Source organism: Oncorhynchus nerka, linkage group LG27 (genome assembly GCF_034236695.1).
Source record: "Oncorhynchus nerka isolate Pitt River linkage group LG27, Oner_Uvic_2.0, whole genome shotgun sequence".
Taxonomy (NCBI): Eukaryota; Metazoa; Chordata; class Actinopteri; order Salmoniformes; family Salmonidae; genus Oncorhynchus; species Oncorhynchus nerka.
The window spans coordinates 33,947,293-33,965,158 of record NC_088422.1 but is presented as its reverse complement, the minus strand read 5'-3'; the positions used below and the strand labels follow the sequence as shown (position 1 = coordinate 33,965,158).

At 46.2% G+C, this 17,866-nt stretch overlaps 1 protein-coding gene across 3 annotated transcripts in view; it reads right to left on the bottom strand.

The window, feature by feature from the left end:
• Window positions 1–405: 405 nt before the first annotated feature.
• LOC115111644 (transcription factor COE2) overlaps window positions 406–17,866 on the bottom strand; it is a 39,322-nt gene continuing 21,861 nt past the window's right edge. For 2 of the 3 annotated variants that reach the window (XM_029637918.2, XM_065011586.1), the window contains exons 7-16: window positions 10,635–10,716; window positions 9,077–9,218; window positions 8,756–8,886; window positions 8,375–8,501; window positions 8,153–8,241; window positions 5,267–5,332; window positions 2,996–3,170; window positions 2,619–2,804; window positions 2,301–2,468; window positions 406–2,076 (exon numbers count right to left, since the gene is read on the bottom strand). In XM_029637918.2, coding sequence (XP_029493778.2) covers window positions 2,045–2,076; window positions 2,301–2,468; window positions 2,619–2,804; window positions 2,996–3,170; window positions 5,267–5,332; window positions 8,153–8,241; window positions 8,375–8,501; window positions 8,756–8,886; window positions 9,077–9,218; window positions 10,635–10,716 — 1,198 coding nt within the window. In that variant the 3' untranslated portion in view covers window positions 406–2,044. Of the gene's footprint in view, window positions 2,103–2,300; window positions 2,469–2,618; window positions 2,805–2,995; window positions 3,171–5,266; window positions 5,333–8,152; window positions 8,242–8,374; window positions 8,502–8,755; window positions 8,887–9,076; window positions 9,219–10,634; window positions 10,717–17,866 lie in introns of all 3 variants that reach the window. The other variant, XM_029637919.2, reaches the window with a different exon arrangement.

Here is a 17,866-nt window from a genome sequence, read left to right as displayed (position 1 = left end):
CCTGGTCCTTAGAGGAATAAGCAAGGTTGCCGCTGGAGAGGAGAGTGATGGGGGGATGTTGTTTATCTTTAGAGGCAGTAGCTACACAGTCTGCAACGCACACTCCACAATTAAGATGCTGCGCCTCATCAGCTATGTATACAAAGCAGTGTCAAAATACACAAGCATACAGGTGAGTCAAACACTTGTCCTGGTGTATTCCTGAATTATAGTCCCATAATGCTGTAGGTAGCAAAACCTCACTTGCCTAAATAGTTTTTAATTGGTCATGTTATGGATATCTGTACATTTTTATTGATGTCTAATTGGCATAGATGCAAACACAAAGTCAGGTGCACACGCACAAAAATAGACCTTGTTTCTTCAACCTTCCTCATGTTTCAGTTATGAATACCAACAGTGAGCTCTTACTTTGATTTTTGCTTTATTTGGGAGGACAAAATATAATTACACCTTATGATATACAAACCACAATTTCAGACAATCATGTTATTCTGTACCATTAAAAAAGAAAGATGGCTTTTGAACAACAACAAAAAATGTGTGACCTTACATTTGACTAACTGTTATCAAATAAATAAAACCAGTCAAACACTGGAAACAACTTTGAATAGATGTCAGCTAAAAAACAATACATGTATTCTGTGTTTTCTAATCCTGAGCATGATGTGTGTATTGTGCTGCAACACTGTTGCATTGGTTTATGACAAATTCCCAACATAACCCTTTGATCTCAGTTTGTGCTTGCGACTGTACTGCATAGTGACCAGAGACTGTGGAATGAAACAGATCAAATGAATCAACAATGAAAATCATAATGTTCCACATACAATTTCAAATTGGCCACATGAATGAAATAATACGAGGGAATCAGTGTTGAAATAACATGCATAAAAATTAATAATAATATATGCTAACTAGTTTTCCTTTATAGAGAACAGCAAGGTAATTTGCTTTCTTTGACATTGGACATAATGGTTCCATTTTGTTATGTGACAAACCAGGAAAAGAGTATTGGCCAAGGAATTGATTTCAAATAAACATTGGAGTACTACTTCATTCTCTCTTACATATTAATCAACAGTCATGTCTAATAAAACCCTCAAAGATTTCAATAAAAACAAGAATAATGACAAGATAGAGATAATCATGTATATAACAATTGCAAAAAAGGAATTAAAACACATTTATATTATTCCCTAAACTAAATGTAATAATAAGTTAAATTGCTTGTTTTTTTCTTCTTAAATAAATCAATATATGAATTACTTTTTTACTTTTTATTACCAACACTGGAGGACAAAGACTTTGCCCTTGTAAAATCGTGGAGATGAGAACAAAAAATAAAGGGTCTATCATTCTGGAATGTAAATCACCTTCAAAACGTCTACGACAAAAACCTTGGAGTCTTCAGATGCCTTTGACAGTGTCCTTAGAGACAAATATCACCCTGGTTCATTGAGTTTCGGCACATAGTATCAGAGTTTTCCATTGTCCATTCAGTTCAGTGCTCTAACAACAAATCATCAACAGACATATTCTTCTACCACACCTCCGCTAGCCAAGAGGTTGATCAGTTTGGGGTAGGTGTTGTTGGAAGAACCAAACGCTGCATAAGGCTGTAGCGTTGGGTGGTATGAGTGCTTTTGAAGCTCGTGAAGGCATCTTGACGCTGACTTCTGCTTTCCTTTCAAAATACAGAGACACCCATAGTGCATCCTATAGGGCTCCACTGTGTTGCGGTGTGGCCCAAGAAAGTGTCATGTCTTTGCAGCTACTACAGACGAAGAGGTCTTATGTCTGCATCTGGAGTGACTGCCTGGTCTTTGGACTCTTTCTGTCCCATCCCTTTCATCCAGATGAATGATACATGGACTCAATTAGTGGCAGGGCATCAGTGAGTATAGTTGTGGGTGGTTGAGAAATCAGTGTGTGTTCCATCATCATCCCTGCCCTGTCAGTGCCTGCAGGGGGTGGCAGTGTTGGAGCAGTGGTCTGGTCTGGTCTGGTTTGTAGATGGTGGATGGGAGTTGGTGGAGTACTGCTACATCGGGGGAACTACCAGGCCGGTCATCGCTATAGAGAAAGAGAATAGTAATAATCTAATATGTTTTAGATACAAACTTATTTTTGAAAATAGCAATCATTATTATAACCCAAATAACAGCCAGACATATTTGTATTGTCATGCATGCCTAGCCTATGTGCATGTGGGTATGGATTTGCTTTTATACAGAAGAATGTTGGGGAGGGGGGGTTACACAGAAAGGGGTGTTTCTAAGATTGTAGTTTGGTTCTACCTCTGAAGGTGTTGCCTCCTGAGGCGGGGCAGGCAGGAGAGGAGGATCCCTGGGGCCGGAGAACGGGAGCAAAGGCACTCTTCTGTTTGGCTGAGGACGGGAAGGAGGAGAACGGCAGGAGGGAGGAGGAGGAGCTGGAACCCGGGATGGTGGGACTAGATGGCATTACTGTGAAGGAGAGAGAGAGAGAATAGTTGTTGTTACTTTATAACAGAAGGATTCTATGCACTGGTCAACCTTTGTCAATGGTGTTTTATTGTAGTAGGGACAGGAAGAAAACACAGGACAGAATGATTGAGTCAGAGGAGACACACTCACTGCCATAGGGAGAACCAGTGGGGGAGGCACTGCTAAAACCAGGGGATCCTGGCACCCCCAGACTAGTCATGGGCACTGCCCCATACCCGCCACTCATGCCTCCACCTCCCCCATAGCCCGACTGCTGAGGGGTGGAGGCAGAGGGGTATCCCCGTGGGGACAAACTGCTGGAGTTACGAATATAACCTGGAGAGAGAGAGAAACAAAGAGAGAGGCCGATAGAGTGTTAGAACAAAAAAGACAGAGGTAAGGAAAACACAGGACGAAAAGTGATTTCCCCACTGGGGATATCACAGCACCGCCTAGAAGAAAATCGCAAAGGGACAGACTCTTGTGAATATCACTATAAATCACATAGTAAGTCAAGTACTGCTCACCCTGGCTGGTTTGTCCTGGCTCTCCGATGCTGACCCCCAGCTGGGAGGGGTATGAGCCTAGGCCCATGACACTGCCGTGGGCTGGGGAACTAGGCAGGGCCTGCAGCTGGTTGTGGGAACGGGGAACACTGTACAGGGCCTCAGCAATGTCCGCTGCACGCTTCAGCAACATGTCCTAAAGAGACAGACAATACAAACTGTTAGCCAGACATCAGAGATTTATAGTAGTTATTGATAAGAGTAACAGCAAAAGAGACAAGAACAGCAGAGTTGTTTACTTCAGACTTTAGTCACAAATTTGATGACTTGAGACTTGACTTTGACTTGGAGCCTCATGACTCGGGACTACCCTCTTATACTTGAGACTGATGACTTGAGACTTGACTTTGACTTGGAGCCTCATGACTCGGGACTACCCTCTTATACTTGAGACTGATGACTTGAAATGATCTGGCTAGGTTTTGTCATGTTTTGTCATGTTTTGTCACTCATTTTGTGGCACAGAGAAGCCATAGACAGTAGCCGCAGCATCGCCCTTGCAACAACAAAAAATGTGCAACAGATTGGCTAGTGAAACGCACACTTGGCCCTCTGATTGGACCAGAAAACTGTCAATCAACACCAGTCGGGTGAGCTAGCCAACAGATTGCTGATTTACTGTACAGCCATAGGATCGGGTGCAGCGCAAACATCAAATTGTAGGGAGAGAGGACAGCCATAATAAATAAACATGCAGCTCCAAAAATAGTTTGGTGATCAAGAATATTAACTGTTTTCTTTGCAAGCTCGGCAGCAATGGGGCATCAAGCGACAGTTAGACTACTAGCATAGGCTTACTGGTCTTTTGGCATGCTAAAATGGCTTGACATTTATAATTTACTTATACTTGCATTTGGAATTTGTTGTTAAAATGAATTATTACTGTGGCGAGGATCCCCCACAGGGGCTCTCCAACTCCTTCCAGTGGAGAGCCGCTTTGTTCAACTCTTTAAATATCTGCTGTTGTTTTCACACATTTAAATGCATATGTGGTAAGTCTATAGTCCATCTAATCCTCCAATAATTACTAGCGTTTCGTCATTCCATCACCATACCATTTATTGCAACACTTAGACATTTCTATTTCATGTTTCATATGATACATTTTCATTTAGCCCGGGCGCTGTGTTTATTGTGCACATGAACATTCGCAAGACTCATGAGGTAGAAGTTCTGTTCATTTAATTCAATGTATGGTTTCGGGTTATGTCGGAGTTCTGTGTGTCTGTGTCCTATGTCTCTGTCATTCTGGATGTGCGTAATAGGAGAATGCGCTAGAAATAGGGAATGGGAAAGGGGGATACCTGGTCAGTCGTCCAACTGAATGTATTCAACTAAAATGTGTCTTCCGCATTTAACCCAACCCCTCTGAATCAGAGAGGTGTGGGGGGCTGTGGGGGGCTGCTTTAATCGACATCCACGTCTTTGGCGCCCGGTTAACAGTGGGTTAACTGCCTTGCTCAGGGGCAAAACTATAGATTTTCACCTTGTCAGCTCGGGGATTCGATCCAGCAACCTTGCAGTTACTGGCCCAACGCTCTAAATATAGCAATGGCGCCTGTGTGCCACGCTTTGGATTCAGTATGTTGAATAAGAATAAATTATTGTTCTATGTATGAATGGTGATGAAATATCGTTAATAATCATTAAGTCTGATTAAGACAAATGTACCAATGTAACGTAACAATGGATGTGGAAATTGCCATTTAAATATAGAACCAGTTTATTGGTTGTAATTGCCAATTGGGTAATTGTGTGGTCCTGGGAGGGACTCCTGTTAGACAGATTCCATTTGGCTTCTCAAGGGGAGGATGTGCAGTCTTGCCCTCTACCTGTGTCTGTTCAGATAGGACAGGTTGAGCCTGATACAGAGGCTATGTATTTTGGACCTTCTATATTTATTTGGTCAATCTATTTTGTATGATATGGCCCTTTAACATTGGATCACCAAGACCTGTAAATAAATCAACAAACTGAGCACATCAACCTGCCTTGCCTGCTGCTGATGTCATGACCTCACGACTGCTACAAGGTCATTATTTTACAATGACATCATCTAAATGTGTTGCAGACAAAATAATGAAAAGGGCTGTCTGGTAGCTTCAATAAATAGACAAAGATTTGAACAAGTTATTGCATGTATAGATTCATGTTTTACTCGACTTGAAAACTTGTGACTCGATTTGACTTGCTTGTGACTCGGTGCCACCTCTGCTGAACAGCGCTGGTTACCTGATTACTGTGTGGGTTTCCATACAAGGCCTCTACCAGATCAGCTGCTCTCTTCAGTAGCATCTCCTACACACAGACAGAGAGACATGAATTAGCCTCTGATGTTACATCGTGTGTACTGTATGTAAAGTGGGGTGTGATGACAGAAGTCACCATGTGTGCTGCAGTCTGGTGTGGTGTAATGTAGTGTGGTGTTGTGTAGTGTGGTGTGGTGTGGTGTAATGTAGTGTGGTGTTGTGTAGTGTGGTGTGGTGTGGTGTGGTGTGGTGTGGTGTGGTGTAATGTAGTGTGGTGTTGTGTAGTGTGGTGTGGTGTGGTGTAATGTATTGTGGTGTTGTGTAGTGTGGTGTGGTGTGGTGTGGTGTGGTGTGGTGTGGTGTGGTGTGGTGTAATGTAGTGTGGTGTTGTGTAGTGTGGTGTGGTGTAATTTAGTGTGGTGTAATGTAGTGGGGTGTTGTGTAGTGTGGTGTGGTGTGGTGTAATGTAGTGTAGTGTGGTGTGGTCTGGTGTGGTGTAATTTAGTGTGGTATAATGTAGTGTGGTGTGGTGTAGTGTGGTGTAATGTAGTGTGGGGTGGTGTGGTGTGGTCTGGTGAAGTGTAATATAGTGTGGTTTTGTGTGGTGTAGTGTGGTGTGGTGTGGTGTAGTCTGGTGTGGTGTAATGTAGTGTGGTGTAATGTAGTATGGTGTAATGTAGTGTGGTGTGATGTAGTGTGGTATAATGTAATGTAGTGTGGTGTGGTGTGGTCTGGTGAAGTGTAATGTAGTGTGGTGTAATGTAGTGTGGTCTGGTATAGTGTGGTGTGGTGTAGTGTGGTGCAGTGTGGTCTGGTGTAGTGTAGTGTAATGTGGTCGCGTATAATGTAGTGTGGTCTGGTGTAGTGTAGTGTGGTGTGGTGTAGTGTGGTGTAGTGTGGGCTGGTGTAGTGTGGTGTGGTGTAATGTAGTGTGGTCTGGTGTAGTGTGGTGTGGTGTAATGTAGTGTGGTCTGGTGTAGTGTAGTGTGGTGTGGTGTAGTGTGGGCTGGTGTAGTGTGGTGTAGTGTGGTGTAGTGTAATGTGGTGTAGTGTAGTGTGGTGTAGTGTGGTGTGGTGTAGTGTAGTGTGGTCTGGTGTAGAATGGTCTGGTGTAATGTAGTGTAGTGTGGTGTAGTGTGGTCTGGTGTAGTGTGGTCTGGTCTGGTGTGGTGTAGTGTGGTCTGGTGTGGTGTAGTGTGGTCTGGTGTAGTGTAATATAGTGTGGTGTAGTGTGGTGTGGTGTGGTGTGGTCTGGTGTAGAATGGTCTGGTGTAATGTAGTGTAGTGTAGTGTGGTGTAGTGTGGTCTGGTGTGGTGTAGTGTGGTCTGGTGTAGTGTAATATAGTGTGGTGTAGTGTGGTGTAGTGTGGTGTGGTCTGGTGTAGAATGGTCTGGTGTAATGTAGTGTAGTGTAGTGTGGTGTAGTGTAGTGTGGTCTGGTGTAGAATGGTCTGGTGTAATGTAGTGTAGAGTGGTGTGGTGTAGTGTGGTCTGGTGTAGTGTGGTGTAGTGTAATATAGTGTGGTGTGGTGTAGAGTGGTGTGGTGTAGTGTGGTCTGGTATAGTGTGGCCTGGTGTAATGTAGTGTGGTGTAGTGTAATGTAGTGTGGTGTAGTGTGATATAGTGTGGGGTGGTGTAGTGTGGTCTGGTGTGGTGTAGTGTAATGTAATGTGTGGTCTGGTATAGTGTGGTCTGGCGTAATGTAGTGTAGTGTGTTGTGGTATGGTGTAGTGTAATGTAGTGTAGTGTGTTGTGGTATGGTGTAGTGTAATGTAGTGTGGTGTGGTGTGATATAGTGTGGTGTGGTGTTGTGTGGTCTGGTCTGGTGTGGTGTGGTGTAGTGTGGTGTTGTGTGGTCTGGTGTGGTGTAGTGTGGTGTGGTCTGGTGTGGTGTGGTGTGGTGTAGTGTGGTCTGGTGTGGTGTAGTGTGGTGTTGTGTGGTCTGGTGTGGTGTAGTGTGGTGTGGTGTGGTCTGGTGTGGTGTGGTGTGGTGTAGTGTGGTGTGGTGTAGTGTGGTCTGGTGTGGTGTAGTGTGGTCTGGTGTAGAATGGTCTGGTGTAATGTAGTGTAGTGTAGTGTGGTGTAGTGTGGTGTGGTCTGGTGTAGAATGGTCTGGTGTAATGTAGTGTAGTGTAGTGTGGTGTAGTGTAGTGTGGTCTGGTGTAGAATGGTCTGGTGTAATGTAGTGTAGAGTGGTGTGGTGTAGTGTGGTCTGGTGTAGTGTGGTGTAGTGTAATATAGTGTGGTGTGGTGTAGAGTGGTGTGGTGTAGTGTGGTCTGGTGTGGTGTAGTGTAATGTGTGGTCTGGTATAGTGTGGTCTGGCGTAATGTAGTGTAGTGTGGTGTGGTATGGTGTAGTGTAATGTAGTGTGGTGTGGTGTGATATAGTGTGGTGTGGTGTTGTGTGGTCTGGTGTGGTGTAGTGTGGTCTGGTGTGGTGTGGTGTGGTGTAGTGTGGTCTGGTGTGGTGTAGAGTGGGCTGGTGTAGTGTAATGTAGTGTGGTGTGATGTAGTGTGGTCTGGTGTAGTGTAGCGTGGTGTAGTGTGGTCTGATGTAGTGTAATGTAGTGTGGTGTAGTGTAGCGTGGTGTAGTGTGGTCTGATGTAGTGTAATGTAGTGTGGTGTAGTGTAGTGTAATGTATTGTGGTGTGGTGTAGTGTGGTCTGATGTAGTGTAATGTAGTGTGGTGTAGTGTAGTGTAATGTAGTGTGTTGTGGTGTGGTGTAGTGTGGTCTGGTGTAGTGTGGTCTGGTGTAGTGCAATGTAGTGTGGACTGGTCCAGTGTGGTGTGGTCTGGTGTAGTGTAATGTAGTGTAGTGTAGTGTAGTGTAGAGTAGTGTAGTGTAGTGTAGTGTGTTCTCACTCACCTTGGCCAGTTTGTCAGGGTCACCAGGGTGCCTGGGGATGACCTTCTGAAGTCTCTGGAAACCGTAGTCTATGGTGGGCTCATTCAACGCTAAACACAAACACAGATACATCAGCACTAGGTCCTGACTCATCACATGTGATGTTTCTGTTTGATATGTTGTTGGTGAATGGCTGCTGGCTGGGGTAGGTGTGGCTGTGAGGTAAATAAGAGGTGTGTTTACCTGTGTAGATGAAGCGCCCAGGTGTCCCCTTGCAGAACTGTTTGGATTTGTAGGACAGCGTGACCTCCACGACCCCTGGGATGTGGCGAGGGGGCGTCTGGACACGGATGGCGTGGGGCGTGATCAACTAAGAGAAAGAGAGAGAAACAGAGACAAGACAGAAAATGAGCAACAAACGAGACTATTTGATCGTCTACAGTATCTGATAGAATAATACGGTCTGCTCTCATAATGCCAACATGTAACAGGCAGCCAACAAATGACTGTGCTAATGAGACAATCCATATGCGTTTGCTACCTTGTCCCTTATGTTTACAATCAGTAACAGTCTCGTTAATGAGTTGTTTTAAAGAGACAGTTACAGTGAAGCCACATAGCTACCTCGCTCCACACCAGCATGCTGCCGAACACCACCTGCAGCCCGTCAAAGAAGTTCTCCCCGATCACAATGACCATGGCCCCTCCCGTGGTCCAGCCCTCACTGGGGCTGATGGCTTTGATACAGGGTGTGGCTGTAGAAGAAGAGCAATAAGGTCCTTTTAATTGAACTCATTCCACATCCTGGCAATGTATTTAGTGTCTGCTTTAGGGGGTCAGCCCTAGACCTTGAGGTTAGCCATTGTGAAGCACAGTGAAGTGGATAACATGAGTAAGCTACAGTATGCATCAGTACATCAGGGTAGGTAGTGGTGTGTGTCTTACCGTATTCCATGCCGTTCTCCACTGACTCTCCCGGCTCCAGCCTGCGGGCTCTCCGGCCGTGTTTGGAGTTGTTGTGGACAAACATGTTGTCAGACACAGCTAAGACATGTCCGTCTACACTCACAGTGCTGGACAGGACCACCTGAAAGACAGGGGAGGTCAGGAAAGAGGAAAAGATCAACTCACGGTGTATCTGGGTACCTAAAGACATGTTACGTCACTTTATGTGAGATTTGGTTTCCTGCTAAAATAAATCCCTTGGCTACAATCAATTTCAGCATCCAGTTCATATAAATATTTCTCAACGGGTAATGTGACGACCCTACTAGATCATATTTTTACATCACCGACCCTCTCTCTGTGGCCTCTCTCCCTCCTATCCCCTCCTGAGGCTGTGGTTGGAGTTTCAGGCCTCATCCCTCACTGACACCAGACATATGGACTGAATCTCCTCTTTTTACTGGGAGTTTGAGTATGATAAATGGTGGCCATAATTTGATTTCTGGCCAACTGCATGTGTGTCCCTTCCTCTCCACAAAGTACACATGTTCACCATGGAGGACATGCAATCAAAATATGTGGATGTTCTTGTGTGCTTGCCTTGGGTCTTCGTGTTTAAGAGTGTCCATATGTCTATATGTGTACATGCAGGAAGGGGTGGTGGTAGTTGCGTGGTGACTATGAAATGCTGATGGACATCCATTTCTAGATATTTGGAAATAGGCTTTGTCATACGAAGGTGGAGTGTTAAGGACTTATCGGTATTGCAGAGCTGCATATGTAGAGACTGGAGCACAGACGCACAGAAAGAAAGAGAGAGAGAGGGAGAGAAAGCAGATGTTCTTGTAGATGGTTGACTAGGAGAGGAAAGTAATCTGAAGGAAAATAACAGTAAATTATCGATCAATCAGCAGCAACGGGCTCCTGTCCCGCTCTGATCGTCTTTTAACCTGGAGGTGACGGCCTTGGAGCGGCCACCCGCTCATAACGAGAGACAGAGAATAGAGAGAGAGAGAGAGAATAGAGAGAGAGAGAATGCCAGACAGGGGCTCCGGTGCTGAAAGACAGCAGAGGAAGTGAAGCGGGAGTGTCCCCTGTGACCACTTCCTGGGTCACGGAGCATGACCTCCCCCATCTGGAGCCAATCACTCAATTCTTGACAACTTCCTGAAACACCTCAGCCTATTTCCTGCCTGCCTCCCCCCCTTGTCTCTCCCACCCCACTACCCCCTTCCCTTTCTCTTTCCATCTATCCCTCTTTGTTTCTCTATTGATTTTTAACTTTCCCCTCCATTCCAGTGCTTGAGGTTCTGATATGGAGAAATGTGGTCTCACCTATACCTGGGCAGATCCTGGATAACGAAATACCCTCTTTGTGAAAGTAGAGTGGAAAGAAATTCATGTTTTAAAAATCTATGTTTTAGATAACCACACCCTCCCTCCCTCCCTCCCTCCCTCCCTCCCTCCCTCCCTCCCTCCCTCCCTCCTTCCCTCCCACACATAGGCCTACATGAATACACACAAACACCCCTCTCTCTCTATCTCCTACACTCCATACCTGAAATCTCCTCATGTCCCTTGGGTTCCCTGCTGTCTTCAGGCAATTTTGGTTACACTTCAGGAAAAACTTCAAGAAGAATCTGCAGGGGAAAAAGAAAAATAGGACATCAATAACTCAATAGACAGGAATATATCACATGGAAGAACAACACATTCATTATTTGTTGGCCTTATTTAGTGGCATTAATCATTTCAAATCAGTCAAGAAGACACTGATTGGTGTTCTGGTCATAGAGATGCATTATGAACATTGAGTGTGTGCGTGCCTACACGTGTGTGAGTCTGCGTGTGTGTGTTTGCATGTGCGTGTGTGGTTAATGCTGCTTCGTGATATCTGCCCTTGCATTAATCACTGCTGTTTAGTTTAGCATTAGAGTCAATGTTATTACACTTTAAATCAAATGATGAAAATGTGTAATGCAGTCCAGTGAAAACTGCGGCTGTGTTTCAAAGTGAACAGGAGCCCGTGATATATGCCAGGGGACTCTGGGGACCCCATGGTATCCCACTATGCTGCATCTGAACCTCCACATGGGAACAGTGGAGGATGAGAGAAAGTCAACTAGAGTGAAAGGAGGACAGAGACAGAGTGTTTGTATGTACGTTTGCATGAGGTTTGTGTGTGTATTTTCTCATGGATGTGTCTCATTAACGTTGTGTGTGTGGGGGGGAGATCAGAGCGTGGAAAGAGAGAGACGGGGTGCTGATAGCCTCCACTAGAGCAGAGAAGAGGAGAGAGATGGAGAGACTGAGATGAAGATGTGGAAAGGAGGGAGAGACTCCAAATCCCAGGTGTACACAGTTCGGCAGCATAGCCCGCTGCCATGGCAACGCGGCTCTGCCGCAATCCCAAAGTCCCCACGCTGAGAGGGAAAGAGAGACGGGAAAGAGAAGGCAACCACAAGGAACACACATTCCATCACAGAGAGCGAGGGAGAGAGGAGGGGGGAGGAAGTGATAGAAAGGGGAAAGGCAGGGGAGATAGTTGAGGGAGTAATGAAATGGTCTGAAGAGAAAAAGAGAATTAGAGTGAAATGGGCGTGGTGTAGAGATCAGGACTACTAACTAAACAAACAACAACAGTGATGAGGAGAAATGAGAGAGAGGCAGGAGCTGGGCGGCTAGCTATCCGATCCCACCCACATTGAGATCACTGCAGATATAAGTCATATTAATGGAGAGACTTTGTTTGGAGAGGGACTTCATATTGGCCCCGCAGCCCAGAACCCTCCCATTCAATGGTCATTTCTCCTTCCATCTCTCAGCCTCTTTCTCACTCTTCTTCCATCACTCCCTCCCCACGTCCCTTGTGAACAGGCCCTGGCTCAGAACTAGCGCTTGGTTCCAAGACAGTGTCCAATATTTCTTGATTTGAGCTATTTCAGCGGAGGACAATCAATATTGTTGTTGGCGGAGGGTGATTCTGATTTATCAGTGAGAGCTGGGACCTCCAACCTCACAGCTCCGCTACAGTTGGGCCCGGGGTGGATGTGTGCAAATGGCCACATCGCCTCTCCCTCCCTTTAACCACTTCCTCCTCTTTATATCACTATCCCCATCTCTCTCTCTCTCTCTCTCCATCCTTCCCTCCCTCACTCCCTCTCTCCGTCCTTCCCTCCCTCACTACCTCTCTCCGTCCTTCCCTCCCTCACTACCTCTCTCCGTCCTTCCCTCCCTCACTCCCTCTCTCCGTCCTTGCCTCCCTCACTACCTCTCTCCGTCCTTCCCTCCCTCACTACCTCTCTCCGTCCTTCCCTCCCTCACTCCCTCTCTCCGTCCTTCCCTCCCTCACTCCCTCTCTCCGTGCTTCCCTCTCTCACTACCTCTCTCCGTCCTTCCCTCCCTCACTCCCTCTCTCCGTCCTTCCCTCCCTCACTCCCTCTCTCCGTCCTTCCCTCCCTCACTCCCCTCTCTCCGTCCTTCCCTCCATCACTCCCTCTCTCCGTCATTCCCTCCATCACTCCCTCTCTCCGTCCTTCCCTCCATCACTCCCTCTCTCTGTCCTTCCCTCCATCACTCCCTCTCTCCGTCCTTCCCTCCATCACTCCCTCTCTCCGTCCTTCCCTCCCTCCCTCTCTCCCTCTCTCTGTCCTTCCCTCCATCACTCCCTCTCTCCGTCCTTCCCTCCATCACTCCCTCTCTCCGTCATTCCCTCCATCACTCCCTCTCTCCGTCCTTCCCTCCATCACTCCCTCTCTCCGTGATTCCCTCCATCACTCCCTCTCTCCGTCTTTCCCTCCATCACTCCCTCTCTCCGTCCTTCCCTCCATCACTTCCTCTCTCTGTCCTTCCCTCATCACTCCCTCTCTCCGTCCTTCCCTCCCTCACTCCCTCTCTCCGTCCTTCCCTCCATCACTCCCTCTCTCCGTCCTTCCCTCCATCACTCCCTCTCTCCGTCCTTCCCTCCATCACTCCATCACTCCCTCTCTCCGTCCTTCCCTCCATCACTCCATCACTCCCTCTCTCCGTCCTTCCCTCCATCACTCCATGAATCCCTCTCTCCGTCCTTCCCTCTCTGGTCTCTCTGTATTGTATCCATCATGCTGTCATGATTTATATGTTTTCTTAGTAGTTTATGCTGTGTTTGAATCCAGTTTGCCTCATAGCCACCGATGAGAGATATATTGGATAATGTTCTGCTGTTTTCATATACTTCTTTTAAACAGTGCACTTGAAGATCCTTCAGTATGTGATTTCTACTCTGGTATATGATGGGGAACATTCTATTAATTTGTTTCAAATTCATGTGGGAACCCCCATAAAGAGACATGGCAGAGTCATTTATAACATTACTGCGGGCTCCTTTGTTGGGCTAAATGACCGTGGCCATGGCCCTGCTCTGTCCCAGACACAGACACGCTCCTCTCCCTGCCCAGCCACCTGCTCACTGGATCTCTGGCCACTTCAAGTGCACCCAGCCAACAATGACCGCTCACTCCACCCAGTCACATTGGTGACTTCACAGCAGGGATGCGTGACATCCCTTTAAAGACACACTCCAGATGTAGCGACGACCCTCCAGGTTCTAGGCCGACATCCCCATTGGACAGTGTGCATTGGCCTTCCCCTTTCCTCTGACTTTCATTCATCATTCCCTCACTGTGTTTGTTTGTGTGACATTATAAACACTCATACACACTTCCATACAACCCCCCCCACCCCACCCCACCCCACCTCTGTCCTCCCCAAAAACCCATTCAGTCAACTTTCAGCCCCCTCAGTTCGGACGCACACAGCTGCAAATGCTGAAATTAAAGCGAGACATTGGTGCATATATTAGCATGCATTAGCCGCTTCCCCCTGCCCACTTAACATGCAAATCTCCCAGCCCCGTCGCCTCGCACCTTCTGCCACACATTCATTTGCTGAATTATAATTAGACTAATCTTGCATAATTAATAAGAAGTCGAGGACCCTCTGTTTTTCCCCCGCCTCTGTTGTGGTCGTAAAAGTTTAATATCGGGGTTGTTTGTTTTTGTTTTGGTAATGCAATACGCCCACACACCTCCCCACCCACAGGCTAGAGAGGAGGTGGACTTGTTAAGCATTGGAGGTGATCTGGATGTCAGAAGGAAACTGTGTGGAGAGGAATGTCCATTTTCAAAGGAGAACTCCTTTAGCTACACTGTGGCACACTGAGGTGTGCATTTGCAGCTTTGCCTCTCATATTCAAAGTGGTTATTCCATAACCAACTGTCACTGGAATTCATATTTACCCCACTAATTCAATTATGAAATTAATTTTGGGGGAGGGGTAACTTTTTGTGACAAGTTGAGATGCAAGTTTAATATTTTATGAGTTGTCCAGTTGTCATTAATGTAAATCATGAAATATCTATGACCCCCTCCAACTGGCGTTCCCCACTACCCTCCTCAAAGACCTGATTAGGAAACACAAACAAAAGGTAGGCCCAAGTCTTAAGCCTTGGGATCAATTTCCACACTGGCTCCATGGGGAGTCTGTTTTTTCCCCTCTGTATCTCTGTCAAGGCCTCCAAATCCCCTTTGTCTGCATCTGCTTCAGTTCCCAAGACTAAACACAGGCCTCACAGCATGGGGAGAGCAATCCGCAGGGTGACAACTTGCTTAACTAAAACTAGTTCAGAAAAAAACGATAGTAAGTCATGACACTGCAATGACAGCAAAGTTACAAACTTAACTCCATAATTGTTTCATTCTTCCATGTTCACCTAGGCATTGACTGTCAGACAGACCACGTTTAGCCTCAGTCAGTCCTATCTGAGGCAACTGTTAAACATAGCTGATCCATTACATATGGCCTTAATCATATCGCTAGCACATAAGCTGCACGGGACCCCTAACAATAACTTTCATTGGCATTTATCAACCTTCATTTCAACTGGCTTAAATTGCCATGTCACAGAGACACCGGGCATATCACTATCTATATGCTGATTAGACACAGCTGTATCAGTGTCTGTATCCGTCTATTAGATCTGCTATGGTGCATGGATTTAGCTACAATACACACAACTGGACTAGTTCCTGCAGCCTTGTCTTCCTGTGGGACAGTCCCATTATCTCATGTGAGCCCGGTCCTCTGTTTGGGACAGCTGCATTGATGACAATCATCTTTCAATAAAAGACTTGGGAGGAATTTGAACCGTGAGAGACAGAGAGAGAGGACTAAAATGGAGAGCATTTAGTTTGGCAGGGTGGGAGAGGGAGAGAGAGAGAGAGAGAGAGAGAGAGAGAGAGAGAGAGAGAGAGAGAGAGAGAGAGAGGGAGAGAGAGAGAGAGAGAGAGAGAGAGAGAGACAGAGAGAGAGAGAGAGAGAGAGAGAGACAGAGAGAGAGAGAGACACAGAGAGAGAGAGAGAGAGAGAGAGAGAGAGAGAGAGAGAGACAGAGAGAGACAGAGAGAGAGAGAGACAGAGAGAGAGAGAGAGAGACAGAGAGACAGAGAGAGACAGAGAGAGAGACAGAGAGAGACGGAGAGAGAGACGGAGAGAGAGAGAGAGAGAGAGAGAGAGAGAGAGACAGAGAGAGAGAGAGAGAGAGAGACAGAGAGACAGAGAGAGAGAGAGAGAGAGAGAGAGAGAGAGAGAGAGAGAGAGAGAGAGAGAGACAGAGAGAGAGAGAGAGAGAGAGAGAGAGAGACAGAGAGACAGAGAGAGACAGAGAGAGAGGGAGAGAGAGACGGAGAGAGAGACGGAGAGAGAGAGAGAGAGAGAGAGAGCGAGAGAGAGAGAGAGAGACAGAGAGAGAGAGAGACACAGAGAGAGAGAGAGAGACAGAGAGAGAGAGAGAGAGAGAGACAGAGAGAGAGAGAGAGAGAGAGAGAGAGAGTGAGTGACAGGTCAGAAGTATTTAGAAGACAGGCGGAGAGAATGAAGGAAGAAGAGAGGGGTGGGGAAGAAAAGGCTGAAAGAGCGAGAGAAGAGAGGGAGAGACAAAAAGAGGAGGGGGAATGTTGACGTCCTGTATTCAGGGCCATCACTCATCAGACATCCCCCCATCGCCCCCCACCCTGGAAAAACAAAACAGTGTCCTGACATGGTGGGGGGGTAGGGGAAGAAAATTAGGAAACCAGATGTGAGGCATTAAAACATACTGACATGCTGAGGACCTTCCTCTGCCACACTCACACACTGAGAACATGAACTTACACACACACACACACACACACACACACACACACACACACACACATGCACGCACACAAACATTACATACACCCAACAAACTCTATAATAATCGTACACATTCAAATAGAAAATCAAATACATGTAAACGCTACTTGAAATATATGCACAAAATATGAGTATTGGGTCAAGTTTCAAGGCTCCTGTCTATTGGCCGAGTTCTGCATAGGCCAGAGTTGACCTATGAATATTTTACACCGATGCAGAAATCTACAGATGGGTCATCATGCATCAATGTATGGATATGCATCCAATTAGTATATGGAGTGGGTTGTGGTGAGGGATGGGGGTGTTTTGTTTTCCTCCATGGGGAGATTTGGGGAGGGATGAGGAGGACGGGGAGGAGGGGAACTGGGGAGGAGGTAATAAATACCCCTGGATCCCAGGGTCCCCTGGCAGACTGGAAGCTAGACTGGTCACCAGGGTTAACACCCGGGGCACCTGACCTTTGACACTGCTAATGGGGCATAGAGAACCCTCCACGAACTGATACCCCCTCTGTAGCATACCACCGCGGGACCATTCACACCAGCCTACTAACTTGTATTTTAGTACAGAAATCGTACTAGTCCATCTCTCACCTTTACTTAACATACTTTATATAACCCTAACCCTCTCTCACTCCCCCTCTCTCTCCAAACTGCCTTGCATGTTTAAAAGTCATCGACAAACCAACCCTTAGCAACTTGTTTTAGCAGGGGTTTCACTTATTTTAGATTTGTTTTATTGGGTGCACAGCTATGGGGGCGGCAGGTAGCCTAGTGGTTAGCACGTTGGGTCAGTAACCGAAAGGTTGCTGACAAGGTAAAAAATCTGTCGTTCTGCCCCTGAACAAGGCAGTTAACCCACTGTTCCCCAGCAGGCTGTCATTGTAAATAAGAATTTGTCCTTAACTGACTTGCCTAGTTAAATAAATAAAAATAAAATAAAAATTCACCTCTGTCCTCTCAAATTTCTAGCACCCCCACCTTTCCTAATCCCACTCTGTCATAATCTATAATATGGCCCATGTTAGTCTCTCATTGATGGCTGTTTTAATCCAGGGATTAATGCTGTCTTCATGGTCTGACAGTCACACTAACAACCACACACTGACAGACAAGACCACTGAGTGATGGGTGGAGATAGGTACACCAAATCAATGGAAAGAGAAATTGGCGCGCTTAGCTCAAATGTTTGTAGTGTCAAAAGATCTTTGGGTGCTGGCTTCAAAAGACATAAACGGGTGAACGCACCAATTTGTAAGTCGCTCTGGATAAGAGCGTCTGCTAAATGTCTTAAATGTAAAATGTAAATGTAATGTAAATGGGAAGGAAAACCTGTACTTAGTGAAATATTCTTTGTTTTAATGTATCTTTTGAGCAGCAGAGGTCAGAACAAACGGTAGCATTTTGGCAGCAGCATTTCGTCAGCGTTGGTGGAAGGGAAACACTCACAGATAGTCCTGTGGTATCAAAAATAGCGGCTAGATTCTTTGGAGAGGTGCCACACAGACTGAAACAGAGCATGGGGAACGAGGACTCCTTTTAAAGTTTGACCGCTGGATTGGATTTGCCCCCATGGCC